The sequence below is a fragment of the Salarias fasciatus genome, chromosome 20 (genome assembly GCF_902148845.1).
Source record: "Salarias fasciatus chromosome 20, fSalaFa1.1, whole genome shotgun sequence".
Classification (NCBI taxonomy): Eukaryota; Metazoa; Chordata; class Actinopteri; order Blenniiformes; family Blenniidae; genus Salarias; species Salarias fasciatus.
This window is the reverse complement of record NC_043764.1, coordinates 31,830,571-31,844,340: the sequence shown is the minus strand read 5'-3', so window position 1 is coordinate 31,844,340 and position 13,770 is coordinate 31,830,571. Positions and strand designations below refer to the sequence as shown.

Genomic DNA, 13,770 nt, shown 5'->3' with positions numbered 1-13,770 from the left:
CGGCGGCTCGTCCCGCTCGACTGGCTCTCCTCCGGGATGGGGGGGGCAACCCGAGAGGCGTGGCGGAAACAAGCCCCGCCCCTCTGCGGGCAGGTACGCTGCTCCACGGCTGAGGTCGGACTATCGAAATGAAAATGAGTTTTCATGATGACAGTGTTGATATTTTCATAGAACTGAGCAGTATGCGGAAGATGACTCCAGTCTCCACGTAAAGTCAGTTTTATTGAAACTTCCTGGAGTTAAATCCAGTGAAATGTCCTCTGAACTCCTCCAGCTGGTACATTCTGCCTGTTTTCCAAACCCCCCCCCCCCCCCCCAGGCTCATGCTAGTTTAGCAGCTCTCATGGAAGCATCGGCGATATTTCAGCTCCAGTCTCATTGTTGTGTCCAAAAACCTGCACATTTATTGAAAAATCAGTGTTTTCTTTGAAATTCTAACCGTTGCTTGGTGGTTTGGAGCTTCTTGGTCGTGGGTTTTGGCTCTCAGGTCTTATGTTTGACATCCTTTAATTAAAATTTGTGCAACAGTTCCAAGAATGGAAAAATTAAAACACCCACTATTAAGTCTAAAACACTGTGGTCTTTGTATAAGAACTATTCTCACTCCAGTCACAGATTTAAACTTCGGGGCACATGTGGCTATTGTCTGTTGATTATAACTGTGATTAAAACACCTGAATGAGATTCTCGGGGCTGTTTGATCCGGTTCACCTGTTCCACAGAAAACCAACAACAGCAGAAAACACAAAGCAAGAGAAGCTTCCAAAAGTCCATTTATTTCCTTATTTATTTTAACAAACCTACACTCTGCAGAAAGTCGTGTTAAAAAAAAAAAAAAAAAAAACACTTTCTGAAAGCTCAACAGTTCCGCTGCAGGCCCGGCGGCCCCCCCGACGGAGCAGAGCCTCGGTCAGAAGGCACCGAGCACATCGAGTCATTTCACATCCCTTTAGACCAGAAGCGCCTCACACCCTGCGGTCAATGCAGGAAATCCGGAATGTTCTCTGAGTCCTGGAGCAGGACCGCTGCACGGCGCGGCAACAGCCGGGACGACCGGTCCACGTGAGTCTGAGCTGACAGGAAGCTAACAAAGCAGCGGGAAAGCAAAGGCCAGGCCCGGAAGACATGAAGGCGGCTGCAGACGCACAAGAGACACAGTCCTGCTGTCGGCTGTTCGTGTCGAGTTCTGGACGATCGGGACTTTTCTGAGCCACTGGACCAGACCCAGCAAGACCCCAAGCTAGACAAACCGTGTGAGCTGTGGAACCTGGACCTGGACCTGGACCTGGACCTGGACCTGGACCCGGCCGAGAGCAGAGCGCCGCCGCCAGCAGGGGGTCCAGAGACGGTCCTCCTGTCCTCAGCAAGGACCAGACTCCAGGGACACGTCCCCGTCCTGACTGGACAAACCCTCGTGTCCTCGAACACACGCGGCCGCATGGTGTGTGTGTGTGTGTGTGTGTGTGTGTGTGTGTGTGTGTGTGTGTGTGTGTGTGTGTGTGTGTGTGTGTGTGTGTGCTTCTTAACGCTGGAACGTGTTGAGCCTCACATGTTCCTGCTACATCTGGAAGCTTCCTGAAGGCAGACCCAGTCCTCCCTGAATCCAGCAGCTTGTGCTGCAGTGGAGAGTCCCGGTCCGGCCTGGTCCCGGCCCGGTCCCGGCCCGTCAGTGCAGGACGATCTCCTGCTCCTCCTCTTCGTCGGCGGCCGAGTCCTCGCCTCTCTCGGCGCCGTGCCGCAGCAGAGGCAGCTCCAGCTCGGGGCTCTTACTGCTCAGCGGCCGTAAAGACGGAGCTTTGTCTGAGGGAGGAAGACACAGCGCCGTCACGTCTCCTCATCATCACAACCCAAACCCAGACAGCAGAAAGGTGGCGCTGTTTTCTGCCTCAGAGGAGCTTATGCTGAAATCAACCATCAGAAATCACGCCGCCCCAGAGTCTGGAGGGTCGGCTCACTTTTGGAGTAGTACGCCTTGAGTCCCACGTGCAGTGAAATCCCGCTCAGACAGACCACGAAGCCCAGCCAGTTCAGGGCGCTCATCTTGTCTCCCATGAGCCAGGCAGCCAGGAGCAGGGTGCAAATCTCCTGCAGAGAAACCACAGCAGCCCCACCGGCCGTTCAGTCAACCACACACATTCTGCAAGGTTTAAACCAACGTGGAACAAAGAACTTAAAAACAACTCGTTTTAGTCTCATCCCCTCCACTTTTTATGAGTCTGCTCGAAAAGAAAAACACTGCAATCACCTTAAAGATCCCCGATATGGATAAGGTGAGGCTGGAGGTCCGGGAGACCAGCAGGAACTCTGAGAAGCCCAGACCGAAGGCCAGAATCCCCCCGACGCTCAGAACGGAGAGCGAGTAGAGGAGAGGAGCCAGCTCCGAGACCCGGAACAGCTTCTCCGAGGTGCTGAGGCTCAGGCCTGCAGACACACACACACACACACACACACACACAGACACACACACACCTCTGAGATCAAGATACCGGTCCAGACGCTATCCTCTCCACTGCCAGCACTCCCTCTGGTCGTGTACGTTGAGTACAACCACACAACCAACCTTGACCCTCATCGGAAAGCTGACTGAGGTAGTTTGGAATATTTGGCAGCAGTAACAGCCTCACACCAGCAGGGGGCAGCAGGCTATTTCAAGGTAGAACTGGAAAGGTATCAAACATGACTGCAGGTCTACACCAGGAGGGACCGCGTCCCTGTTTGACCGTGTGGCGTCCCGGCAGAGGGACCGGCCGGACCGGTCTCCGACCGTCCCACATCCCCGCTGGACTCACCCTCGTTGAACAGGAAGAGAGGCAGCAGGCCCAGGAACATGAGGGGCTGCAGGTGGTACATGGCGTCGATGGGGTTGTGGAGGCCTGAAAGACAGTCCTGGGATCAGTGTGGAGACGGGAGCAGAGCGCCCAGTCGCCATGGAGACGGGAACACCAGGTTCCTGGAGCTCTGGGGTCTGAGTGAAGGCGTTTCTACTGTTTTCAGTGGAATGAGTCCTTCATGCTCAGCCACTGACTGCTGGGTGCTTCAAGTCATTTCAACATGTGTGTTAAATGCGTCAGTGGAGGGCAGTGTGTGTGACAGACCCAGCTCCGCCTTCTGCATGAGGACCTGCGTGAGGGTCCAGCGGATCCCCCCGATGAAGGAGGCCACCAGCACCATGACGAAGCCCTCCAGGTTGAACTGCGTCGACTCGAAGGTGAACATGAAGAGGCCGCCGGAGATCAGCGGGACCACCAGGATCAGGAAGGGGTTCTGTGGAGCGAGAGGCGGCGGCGCAGGAATGAAGCATCGTTCCCGAACAGTCTCAGGTTCAATACCGTCATTACAGGAAAACCGCAGCGCTCTGCGGCCTCTAGGGGGCGATGGGGAACACTAAGAGGAGTTACTGCTGTAGCGTTGAAAGATGGAACCCTTCAGTCTCCTCTGTCTCAGTCTGAACGTCCCCACATCCAGGAAATGTCTCCAGGTGAGACACGGCCAGGCGGCCATCTTTAACCACCACAAGAGCCGCCGCCACATAAATACAGGCTGACGAGGTGGAGCTTCAGCGCAGACAGAGCAGCTTTGTTCGCCGAGCGTCTCTCCATCTGACACGTGTGTGTGTGTGTGTGTGTGTGTGTGTGTGTGTGTGTGTGTGTGTGTGTTCCACACGTGATTCTGAACAAGCGCCCAGGAGACGATGAGCGCTCACTCACCGGCTCCTCCAGTTTAAAGAGCAGAGAGAAGAAGAGGATGAACAGCACTGCTGTGGACTTGGTCATGGTGTACCTGAGAGGACACACACACACACACACACACGAGACACCATGAGACACCATGACACACTGACATCCAGCACTTCATGTGACCACGCCACATCAGCAGGCTGAACTGACGCTCCACTGCCGCCTCACAGCCAGATAACTCCCTGTACTGGGTAAAACACGACGCTGCTTCCATGGTAAATCTGATTTTCACAACCTCCAAACTGTCTCCACACTCAGAAAGCATCTTTAAACGTTGACTCACAGGCTGATCGTGATGAAGAGCAGGCTCCAGTTGGAAAGTCCAATATCCAGAGCGGTGGCCAAGGCTGCGTGGAGAACACAGGTTACGGGGTTCTTCATTTCCTGTTTTACAACTTTGGACTTTAAAGCACCTCATGAACATTGTGAAAGTTTAAAACTTTACAAAAATAAGTGCTCAATGTAATTTTTAGATCCCGAAGAGTTTTTATGAAACATCGGTAGAAAAGGCTTCACAGTGTGACGTAACGTTTTCCTCTTCTGGACTTTAGCCAGGCTTTAGACGAGACGCAGTCAACGTGATAAGAGCTGAACTCTGCCCTCATGTAGCGGTGTTGGGGGAGGGTGGGGGGGGGGGGGGGGGGGGTGGAGCCTCACCGGTCGGGGCCACCTTCCTGAAGTAGAGCGTCCAGCTGAGGACGACGCGAGGCTTCCCCGTCCAGCACTGCAGGAGCCAGCGCGTCACCGCCGACAGGCTGAAGATCATGACCACGTGGACCAAGGTCATGAAGAGGGGGTAATGGAAACCCTGGGGGGGAATGGAACCGTGAGGATGGGAACCACAGTGTACCGTCAAATCAGTTCAGATTTATCAAAGACTCTCAGACAAGGCAGAATGGCAAAAGGGAAAAGCAGAAGCACAAAAAACTACAATCACAGACCGAGAGTTTTCATCATCTTAAACCAGAATATTACTGCGAAACTCAAGACTGTGCAGCTGTAAATAGAGAAAACATGTTTCTGTTAAAGCGATACTTCAACATTTTGGCAAATTGGCCCATTTAGTGCAATTCCTTAGTCATTTCGAACAGCATACTTACTGTTTCTGTGAGGGCGAGCTGTTGTTTTTTCAGAGGTGAGTCGGGGAAGGTTTTTGGGACGGACACAATGGAAGTGAATGGTATTTTTGGTTCCCCTCGTCAAACTCATCAAATGCACAATCCAACAACCCCAAAACACTTTGGTGGACACGTTATAATCCGCACATTCATTGGCTAAATGGGCCAATTTGCCAAAATGTTGAAGTATCCCTTTAAACTCTGAAGGACTTTCTGTGGATTTCCACACACACTCACCTTCATGAGCCATTTGTTGTAAAATGTGATGCCTATCGAGAAGACGTAGTACAGAAGGACCAGTCCGACCGTGCGAAGTCCCCGACAGAGGAACTGGACCGGGCACGCCATGAAAGCACCACCGGGACGGGCAGCAGAGCAGACAGCTACAGGGGGAAGGTCATCTTCAGGACGAAGACGCCCGCCCGCCCTGCTGGGAGCCTGCAGCAGGGGGAGAAGCAGCCTGTCAGAGCTGGAGGGGGCCGACAGAGAGGCTGACGGCTCCGTTTCTATCCCCCTGCTCCGGTGGAGCAGTGGTTAGCACCGTCTGGCCCCATGGGCCGCGAACATGAGAACCTGTGGAGACACGCAATGAGCTGAAACACATGAGCTCCCAAACATTCAGACAGAAACAACACAAACTGATGAAGGCATCTGGCTGAAGAGCAACAAAACTAACAAAATCCAGCTGACCTGACTGAATTGAAAATAACATCAGCAAATACTGGCTCATCCATGCAAACCTAGGGAACTAATGCTGGTGGGCACAACAGCATGCAGGTTAGACATTATCCTGTCATGGAAGACAGACTATATTGAACAGATGGCAAACACTGCTTTAAGAAAACTGGACCACGTTTACACCTGCAGCCAAGGCTGAATGACTGGAAGGCTGTTTGACGGGTCACAGAGGCTTTCCACACTAACTCCTGGTCTCCCTGGTCATTCGGCATTAGCTCGCAGGGTTGTTAATGCTGACAAGTTAGCGTTAGTTAACTCATATCCGGGCTGTCCTCCTGCAGATCAACACTTCTTATCAGCATGCGGTGACGTGGTGTGGTCCGTGAACGCATCACTGTCAGACTCCACACATCATTTCGATATTTTAACACTTTCATCGCCTCCTTTCAGTTTACAGCAACAAACATCACCGAGTGAAATGTTGTTTGAATGGGTTAAGAGTCCTGCACAATTCAGCGCTCGCCTTACGTTCAAAAGCCAAGGAAAAGTCACAGTTTTGCTCAAAGTTGACCCAAAACAAACCATCAACAATTTCAGCAGGTTCTTTCACTACGAGCACAAGCGAAGCGGTGACACGGACAGAGCCGGTAGAAAAACACGTTTCAATACAGACACAGCTGGTAAAGAAGCATGTTTAAACAGGGACACAGCAGGTAGAGAACGACGTTTAGGCAGAGTAACATCTTCACACAGTGAGCTAAGTCGATGGCAGTGGTCAGTACGGATGTTAAGTTTGGCATCTCTTGCTTCTCTTACAGTTCAACTTTTACAAATACAGCAACAAATTTAGTCGGCTTTTAACGAAACTTACGGTCTGTCCGGCTCTCCATATGTCTGAACTACAGGTCTAAACTTCCAGATAGCCACATTGTAAACGCAGTGTGGTAAAATGAAGTGACGTATCCGCAAAGGGCGGTGTTTCCAAATGAACTACTTCCTTTGAGACCGTAGAAGAAGACGGCTGACGCAGCTTAGCCGCCATCTTGGATGATGACTCGAGTTCCCTCTGGTTGGAGAAAAGTACAAAACAATGAGTAAAAATGTGTGTATAACACAACAAATGAAGGGATCGTTAAAGTGCAATGGGCTACGAATAATAATTAAAAAACAATATGTGAAATGCTATGTTTGATATCCATAGCAATGAACAGAGAAAAATGTACACGTATGTGTATTTCTAAGTTATTGATTTTTTTTTATTCATAAGGCTAAATTCAGTGACACAAAGCCTTCTATTGGTTTTGAAAAGGGAACCAAACACAACATATATCTAATAGTGATTCAAATAATAAAGAATTTACTAAAATTCTTTTGTACCTTGCTTCATATTTCTTTAAATGAAATTCCAATTTTTTCTATGTACGATAATGTCAGTGTCTGTGTTTGTGTATTATTTGATGACGATAACAATAATAATAATAACAACAACAACAACAACAACAACAATAATAATAATAATAATAATAATAATAATAATAATAATAATAATACAGTGAATGAAACGCGGGACCCATCCAAGATGGCGGCTGGACTGTACGACCACAGCAGATTTTTGGGGTATTATTATTATTATTATTATTATTATTATTATTATTATTATTATTATTGTTATTGTTAAATGACACAAACATCAACGTACAAAATAAACAAAAAACTGCCACTGGGAGACCACAGCGGAAGTTTGCGAGTATCTACGACTACTTCCGGGTCAACGGACTAAAGCGGAAAAACACAAGCCAGCTGTTGTGATTCTCACCGTAAAAACCAGGTAAATGTCCTCCGCGTCTCATTGTTTGCACAGTACTTGTATGCAGCCGCGCTGATGTCGCCCCGGGTGTTTTCAGCAGCATGGCGGATGAGGACGAGGAGCCGGTGTTCGACGAGGAGCTGGAGGAGAGCTCCGGCGGGATGGACGTCTGCCACGGCAGGAGGAAGCGGCTCTTCTCCAAGGAGCTCCGCTGCATGATGTACGGCTTCGGGGACGACCAGAACCCGTACACCGAGTCCGTGGACATCCTGGAGGACCTGGTGATCGAGTTCATCACAGAGATGACCCACAAAGCCATGTCCATCGGGCGCCAGGGTCGCGTGCAGGTGGAGGACATCGTCTTCCTGATCAGGAAGGACCCCCGGAAGTTCGCCAGAGTCAAAGACCTGCTCACGATGAACGAGGAGCTGAAGAGAGCCAGGAAAGCGTTTGATGAGGCCAACTATGGCTCTTGAACTCGCCTGCCCAAACCTTTTGGAAGGTCATTCACCCTGATGTCAGATTTCCTGGCAATGAGATGAACTGTTTCAGTGAAGGAGCCTGTCTTCTGTTTTAACAGGAGCTGCTACTGGTCATGTTGTTATTATGCCATTAATTCCAATTAAAGCTTCTGTATGAATGAATCCAGTTTTTTTTCACTCCACCACTTAGGAGTGTCTCCAAACTGCCTAATGCGCCATCATTAATATTCTGGATTTTGATATTACCATAAATGCTTTAGTATTTGAAATTACAATCATTCCCTAAACACAACAGAATATTTTCCATGGATAAGGTTGTGCTTGTAATTAAAGTCTTGAATATATCAAAGGTTAACTTCAACTTAATTTGATTGTATTGATGGTTTTCTTCCAGATACGCCCTTCCTTCAGCTTTGTGGTCAAACACCCACTGGTGTCCATGTAAACCTCAATTAGAAGACATGTCTCTGTTGTTAGATTTTATAATCATACACTCTGCAGTGTTCACCATTAAATTCAGGGTTTTATATTGTAGACTGTTGCATGATAAGTCTTCATGTGTTGGAGCTGTGTGATGATCAGGTGTGTGTGTGTGTGTGTGTGTGTGTGTGTGTGTGTGCCCTGAATCCTCGTGTTTGGTACATGTTAGTTTTTGGCCATAAGGATGTAAAGGTGCCCAATCCAGAGTGTCGGTGGCTTTTTTTGTTTGTTTTAAATGTTATTTTTAAGAAAATCAATGGAAAATGCCATATTCTTTAACAAAATCAAACTTATGTTATTAAAGGTTCAGATGTTTAAAGGATGGTTAAGTCCCCCAGCATCTGATAAAAACAGTATTACCCCGTTCATAGGGTTCTTTGTGAGTGTGGTTAAACAGTTTTGAGTACCTATAAAGAGGATTCCTCGTCTTCTGCTGCTCTGTTGAGACTGTCGGACCTGACTGTTCTCCACATGAAGCCACGGCGACAGTGGAACTGACAAGGGCTGTGAACATATCATTTTGGGGCAGTGCGTGTGTGTGTGTGTGCGTGCGTGTGCGTGTGTGTCGTTTTTGAGCTAGGGTAGTTTTTTAAACTGAGGCAGAATATTGTTGTAATCCATAAACTCAAATATGTGAAGCAGGAGTTAGTCTTTAAAGCGATACTTCAACATTTTGGCAAATTGGCCCATTTAGCGTAATTCCTCAGTCATTTGAACAGCAGACTGACTGTTTTTTGTGAGGGTGAGCTGTTGTTTATCCAGAGGTGAGTTGGGGAAGGTTTTCGGGACGGACACAATGGAAGTGGATGGTATTTTTATTCCACCTCGTCAAACTCATCAAATACACAATCCAACAACCCCAAAACACTTTGGTGGACACGTTATAATCCACACATTCACTACGCTGTGAAATATTAATGCAAAATTACCAGATTGAGTTGTTTATGCGAAGATTGCTAAGACGGAACTACTTACTAAACATGGCGTCTGGGCGTAGTGATCTCAAAAGAAAAAGTAGTTCCCAGTATTTGCTTCAGTGTCGTAACGCTACAGTATTATTTGTTGGTGTTCCACAGCGTAGTGAATGTGTGGATTATAACGTGTCCACCAAAGTGTTTTGGGGTTGTTGGATTGTGTATTTGATGAGTTTGACGAGGGGGAACCAAAATACCATCCACTTCCATTGTGTCCGTCCCGAAAACCTTCCCCGACTCACCGCTGAATAAACAACAGCTCGCCCTCACAGAAAAGTAAGTATGCTGTTCTAATGACTAAGCAATTGCGCTAAATGGGCCAATTTGCCAAAATGTTGAAGTATCGCTTTAAGGCTTCAGTTCTGATTTTGTGTCATTCCTGCTGGACTACCCAGAGACCGCGGCGCTCGGTCTTGGTTCAGGTCACATCCTGAGTGGGGGTCCTCTCTGACCAGGTCTCCGTCTCGTCTCGCACACTGGAGCAGCTGTGTGGATCAGTGTCAGACTCACGACCTGCACAGGAGGAACACTGCTGACTGCTGGGACTGGATTCTGGAGCCTGAGGCTCTGCACACCTCCACCTCTCCGTCTCCGCCTCTCTGAACCTCGCCCGCCCGCCACACTGCCATTCTGAACCTCGCCCGCCCGCCACACTGCCATTAGCATCAAGTACAAAGCTGGACAACAGAGATTAGAAGGACGTCGACGGTGAGTTTTCCTTCATGAAAGCGAGGGAGACGAGACTGGGAGCACGGAGGCAGCTGAGAGGAGATGCTTTAAAAGGAGGTTTGATTTGTTCACTGTGTTTCAGGAAACCAGCCTGATGTTTCTCAGTTTTTCTTCATAGTCGAAAATGTGGTGAATTGTTCTGAATCTCTGGTTCTTGATTTTACATTGAAGTTGTTGTTTTGTACTTATTTTTCCATTTTGCCGACTTTCGAAGCAAAAGCCATTTAGCGGGACTGCTGCTGTTGTATGGCCTAAACAACACAAATCCAGTGCTTTCAGCTGAAGTTGGATGTTGTTACTTTCACTTCTTTACTGACAAGACGCCACCTTCTTCTTTTTCTACAGTAAATGAATCTTTCTTAGTTTTTTCAACTCATTTCCTTTCTCTTCTTGTCATTGATAGACCCCCCTCCTTTCTTAAACACATTCACTGTTTAATGAATGTATTTGTCACACAGCAGCAGTATGGTTTTCTTTTTGTCATTTATTCCGTTTATCGGTTATTATTTTTTTCTATCAGGTGCTTTTAACTTGAAAGGGAGCTTTGCAGTTTGCTTCCTCCTGGGACGTCTGTGATTATGTTCATATCTGAACCTGTGAAGAGTTTCTCCTTCACACTTTCCCTGCTGTGATTTTCTACAATGCAAAGATAAAGCAGATAAAAAGCAGGGTCAGAGGTCCCCTCATGTGACCTTTGACCCCTCTTCCACTAACTGTCCCGTTTCCCAGTTCAGTTTGACTTTCTGTCCTTTTATCACAGTCGGCTTGGTGTTTCTCTCTTCATGGTGTAAAACATTCTTGTGTCTATTCAGAATGCAAAGACAAAAAAAACTAACAAACTTTTTTCTCGAATGTCGGTTCAGTAAATGAATAACCAGATCACAAAGCTGAAGGACGAACACGTAGAGAAGTGTGATTACTTTCACCTCTCAGGTCAGAATAAAAAACAATATTTGCTCAGCCTCGCTCTGCGGCTCAAACACGACGGACAAAAAAGAAGAAACAAGTGGATTTTATTGATATTCCTCAAAACAAAAAAAAGCTTTTTTCTTTTTTACACAGACCATAAATAGCAGAGAGCGAGTGGGTGGGTGGAGGCCGCTCCTCTACACCGTCCATCTAGTCTACATCTGGATCAGTTTGTGTCACCAGCGGGGGGGCGGGGGGGCGACATCCAGAGGCGGTCTGCCGTCACCAGGAGCCAGGAGGGGGGGGCGGGGTCACAGCCCCACCCCCCCTCCCCCTGCGTCTGCTGAGGATGAGGATGTAGAGGAGAGGCGGGCGGAGGGCGGTGGAGGCGCTGACAGGACCAGGGTGGAGGAATGTCCGTTGAGTCTCTCCTGGTTTACTGCACATTCTCCATCATCTTGAGGAATTCTGCAGAGCGGAGCAGAGAGAGGTGAGAACCCCGGGAGGGCGAACGGAACCGGCCGGAGGCTCCGGCGGCGTACCGTCAAAGTCCAGCATGCCGTCAGCGTTCTTGTCTCCGTCCTTCATCAGCTCGTCGATCTCGTCCTCCGTGATGGGCTCGCCGGTGCTGCGGATGATGAGGGCAAACTCCTCTCTGTCGATGTAGCCGTCGCCGTTCCTGCGGCAGAGGGAAACAGATTTTCAACCGGGCGTCCGGACCAGGACGGACCCAACGCCGAGCCGGGTTTCAACGTGAACCTACTTGTCGAAGACGCGGAAGCACTCTGCCAGCTCCTCCTCGCTCTTGCCGGCCTGGTCCTCCTTTAGCAGCCTCACCATCATGACCAAGAACTCCTCGAAGTCGATGGTGCCGCTGCCTGAGGGTTCAAGAGCCGGCAGTCGTTAGCTCAGGAACAATAACACACGATGAGGCGCTCTTATTTTGAAACATAACAAGCAGTGATGGTAGAGGAAGGGAAAGATCAACACTACGGTGGGTCAACCTCCAGACTGTTGTGACAGAACACACTCAGGTTATTCACACACAACACAGAGACTCAGTCCAGACACAATATCTACAGACTAGTAACAACTCATTTCATGCATCGCTTGGTGGTTAAAAAACTAACGTATTTAAAACACAGCGTGTGTGAGGTGGTTATCTGTCCCAAACTGTTCCATCTGCTGGTTCCTTCAGAGCCTCGGACTCTCAGTGCTTTGTGTGTAAACAGCTGCTGCCCTCCATCGCCTGACGACGGCGCCACAGTCTCACCGTCCTCGTCCACCTCCTCGATGATTTCATCCAGCTCCTCCCTGGTGGGGTTCTGACCCAGCATCCTCATCACGGTGCCCAGCTCCTTGGTGCTGATATCACCGCCACCGTCGGTGTCGAACATGTCGAAGGCAGCCTTGAACTCTGGACACACACACAGGTGGAGGACAGACAGGTGTGAGACGCACGCCTGCACGCAGGCACGCACATACACACACACACACACACACACACACACACACACACACACACACACACACATACTCACCAGCCAGCATCTCCTCGCTCAGGTAGGAGCGGGCCTCTTGTTGTGCGTCAGTCTGGAAGAAAACATGGAGCCACTCATTACTACATTCAGGCTGAGATGACTCTAATTAATATAATAATAATTAAGAAATAATTAATATCTATCTTTTATATATATATATATATATATATATATATATATATATATATATATATATGCACATTTTTGTTTTTTGCAGATTTTTTTATTCATTATTTATTTTCTTAATATCCATCGACAGTTCGTTATTGTGTTGCTGTTTCACTGTTACTTTTTTATGTTTTACATTTCATATCTGTGACTTTCATATATTACCACCAAAACAGATTCCTAGTATTGTGGCAATAAATCTGTTTCTGATCCTGAGATATTTATTCTTGCTTGATAATAATATAAGTATAAACTGTAATCCTGACAGACTGAAGGTTTATTGTGCTGAACCAAAGACACACATTTTTCAGAAAAAAATGTATTTGTTTAATTTTTTTTTGCTGTGAAAAATGCTTGAAGAAAGCCAGGAGAGGGAGCGTCAGACGAGTGGCTGCAGTGCCCTGAAGGATTCTCCAGCTTGGTGAAAATTAGCGGGGCTATTTCAGGCTCAACACCTTCGGCAGGCTGTATAAGGCCTGCAGACATCCAATCCCGCGGAATTTGTCGGCCTAAGCAGAACTTCCTGGCTGACCCCCGTCAGAACGCCATGTTCACTCTCAGCTCAGCTTTACTGCATTACCACCAGATCAGAGGCTTAAGGGTTCAATCGATTCTGCCTCCTTTGTTACGTTTTAGTTAATGTTCAAAAATCTACAACGATGCAATCGGAGCAGCTCATTGACCATCAGATATAAAACACTTCACGCAAGCTCACCTTGATTAATTAATTAACTTCACTTTCACATGCCTCTATTAATCAGCCATTAACAGCACTTCAGTCTGAGAAAATAACTCATGGCTGCTTCATTAACGGATCGGTTTGGACGAGTGTCAGCGGGACATTTTGCACGGTGGCTTTGGTCTTACCATGTTTGCGGATTAGCTTTCCCCCCAAAATATCCAAGGTAGAAGAAAAGCCCAGAGGAGTGGTCAATCCGTGAGCACCTCAACAGAGAGACTAGACGTCCAGAGAAGGTTCAGACACACTTTAAACCGGGCGGCCGGGTCCCGCCCCCAGCAGCTCACAGGCCTCCAGATTTAGTCTCCTGAACTTTTAGGGTTCTGGGAACAGGCCAAGCCAATCAACTCTGGAGAGGAACGCACTGGTTCTCCACTAGTCAAGAAAAATGAAGTGGACGCTTTCTGT

At 48.1% G+C, this 13,770-nt stretch overlaps 3 protein-coding genes across 5 annotated transcripts; 1 reads left to right on the top strand and 2 right to left on the bottom strand.

The window, feature by feature from the left end:
- Positions 1-1,441: 1,441 nt before the first annotated feature.
- Positions 1,442-6,503, bottom strand: slc35h1 (solute carrier family 35 member H1). 2 transcript variants are annotated; one of them, XM_030119839.1, is made up of 10 exons: positions 6,405-6,503; positions 5,093-5,293; positions 4,395-4,545; positions 4,021-4,084; positions 3,708-3,780; positions 3,096-3,264; positions 2,790-2,873; positions 2,246-2,421; positions 1,956-2,085; positions 1,442-1,800 (listed from the first exon to the last, which is right to left on the bottom strand). In XM_030119839.1, the coding sequence occupies exons 2-10, from the start codon at positions 5,201-5,203 to the stop codon at positions 1,667-1,669; spliced, it is 1,092 nt and encodes a 363-aa protein (XP_029975699.1). In that variant the 5' UTR covers positions 5,204-5,293; positions 6,405-6,503; the 3' UTR covers positions 1,442-1,666. The 2 variants fall into 2 exon arrangements, with proteins under 2 accessions (XP_029975699.1, XP_029975700.1); XM_030119840.1 differs by having other exon boundaries at positions 5,093-5,428; positions 6,405-6,495.
- A 748-nt stretch (positions 6,504-7,251) lies between these two features.
- Positions 7,252-7,980, top strand: taf13 (TATA-box binding protein associated factor 13). 2 transcript variants are annotated; one of them, XM_030119856.1, is made up of 2 exons: positions 7,252-7,361; positions 7,441-7,980. In XM_030119856.1, the coding sequence occupies exon 2, from the start codon at positions 7,442-7,444 to the stop codon at positions 7,814-7,816; it is 375 nt and encodes a 124-aa protein (XP_029975716.1). In that variant the 5' UTR covers positions 7,252-7,361; position 7,441; the 3' UTR covers positions 7,817-7,980. The 2 variants fall into 2 exon arrangements, with proteins under 2 accessions (XP_029975716.1, XP_029975715.1); XM_030119855.1 differs by having other exon boundaries at positions 7,297-7,361; positions 7,438-7,980.
- A 3,027-nt stretch (positions 7,981-11,007) lies between these two features.
- Positions 11,008-13,583, bottom strand: tnnc2.2 (troponin C2, fast skeletal type, tandem duplicate 2). The gene is made up of 6 exons (XM_030119851.1): positions 13,491-13,583; positions 12,456-12,507; positions 12,188-12,331; positions 11,678-11,792; positions 11,457-11,593; positions 11,008-11,382 (listed from the first exon to the last, which is right to left on the bottom strand). The coding sequence occupies exons 1-6, from the start codon at positions 13,491-13,493 to the stop codon at positions 11,351-11,353; spliced, it is 483 nt and encodes a 160-aa protein (XP_029975711.1). The 5' UTR covers positions 13,494-13,583; the 3' UTR covers positions 11,008-11,350.
- Positions 13,584-13,770: the final 187 nt, after the last annotated feature.

What these genes read in the sequence shown, in the direction of transcription:
- taf13 (XM_030119856.1), top strand. Translation starts at nt 7,442, where the DNA reads ATGGCGGATGAGGACGAGGAGCCGGTGTTCGACGAGGAGCTGGAGGAG.
- tnnc2.2 (XM_030119851.1), bottom strand. An exon ending in GAGCGAGGAGATGCTGGCTG is followed by an intron (nt 12,332 to 12,455) that starts GTGAGTATGTGT and finishes GTGTGTGTCCAG; the next exon opens with AGTTCAAGGCTGCCTTCGAC. An exon ending in CGGCATGCTGGACTTTGACG is followed by an intron (nt 11,383 to 11,456) that starts GTACGCCGCCGG and finishes TCCGCTCTGCAG; the next exon opens with AATTCCTCAAGATGATGGAG.
- slc35h1 (XM_030119839.1), bottom strand. Translation starts at nt 5,203, where the DNA reads ATGGCGTGCCCGGTCCAGTTCCTCTGTCGGGGACTTCGCACGGTCGGA. An exon ending in CAGGAAGGTGGCCCCGACCG is followed by an intron (nt 4,085 to 4,394) that starts GTGAGGCTCCAC and finishes TTCTCCACGCAG; the next exon opens with CCTTGGCCACCGCTCTGGAT. An exon ending in CATGCAGAAGGCGGAGCTGG is followed by an intron (nt 2,874 to 3,095) that starts GTCTGTCACACA and finishes ACTGTCTTTCAG; the next exon opens with GCCTCCACAACCCCATCGAC.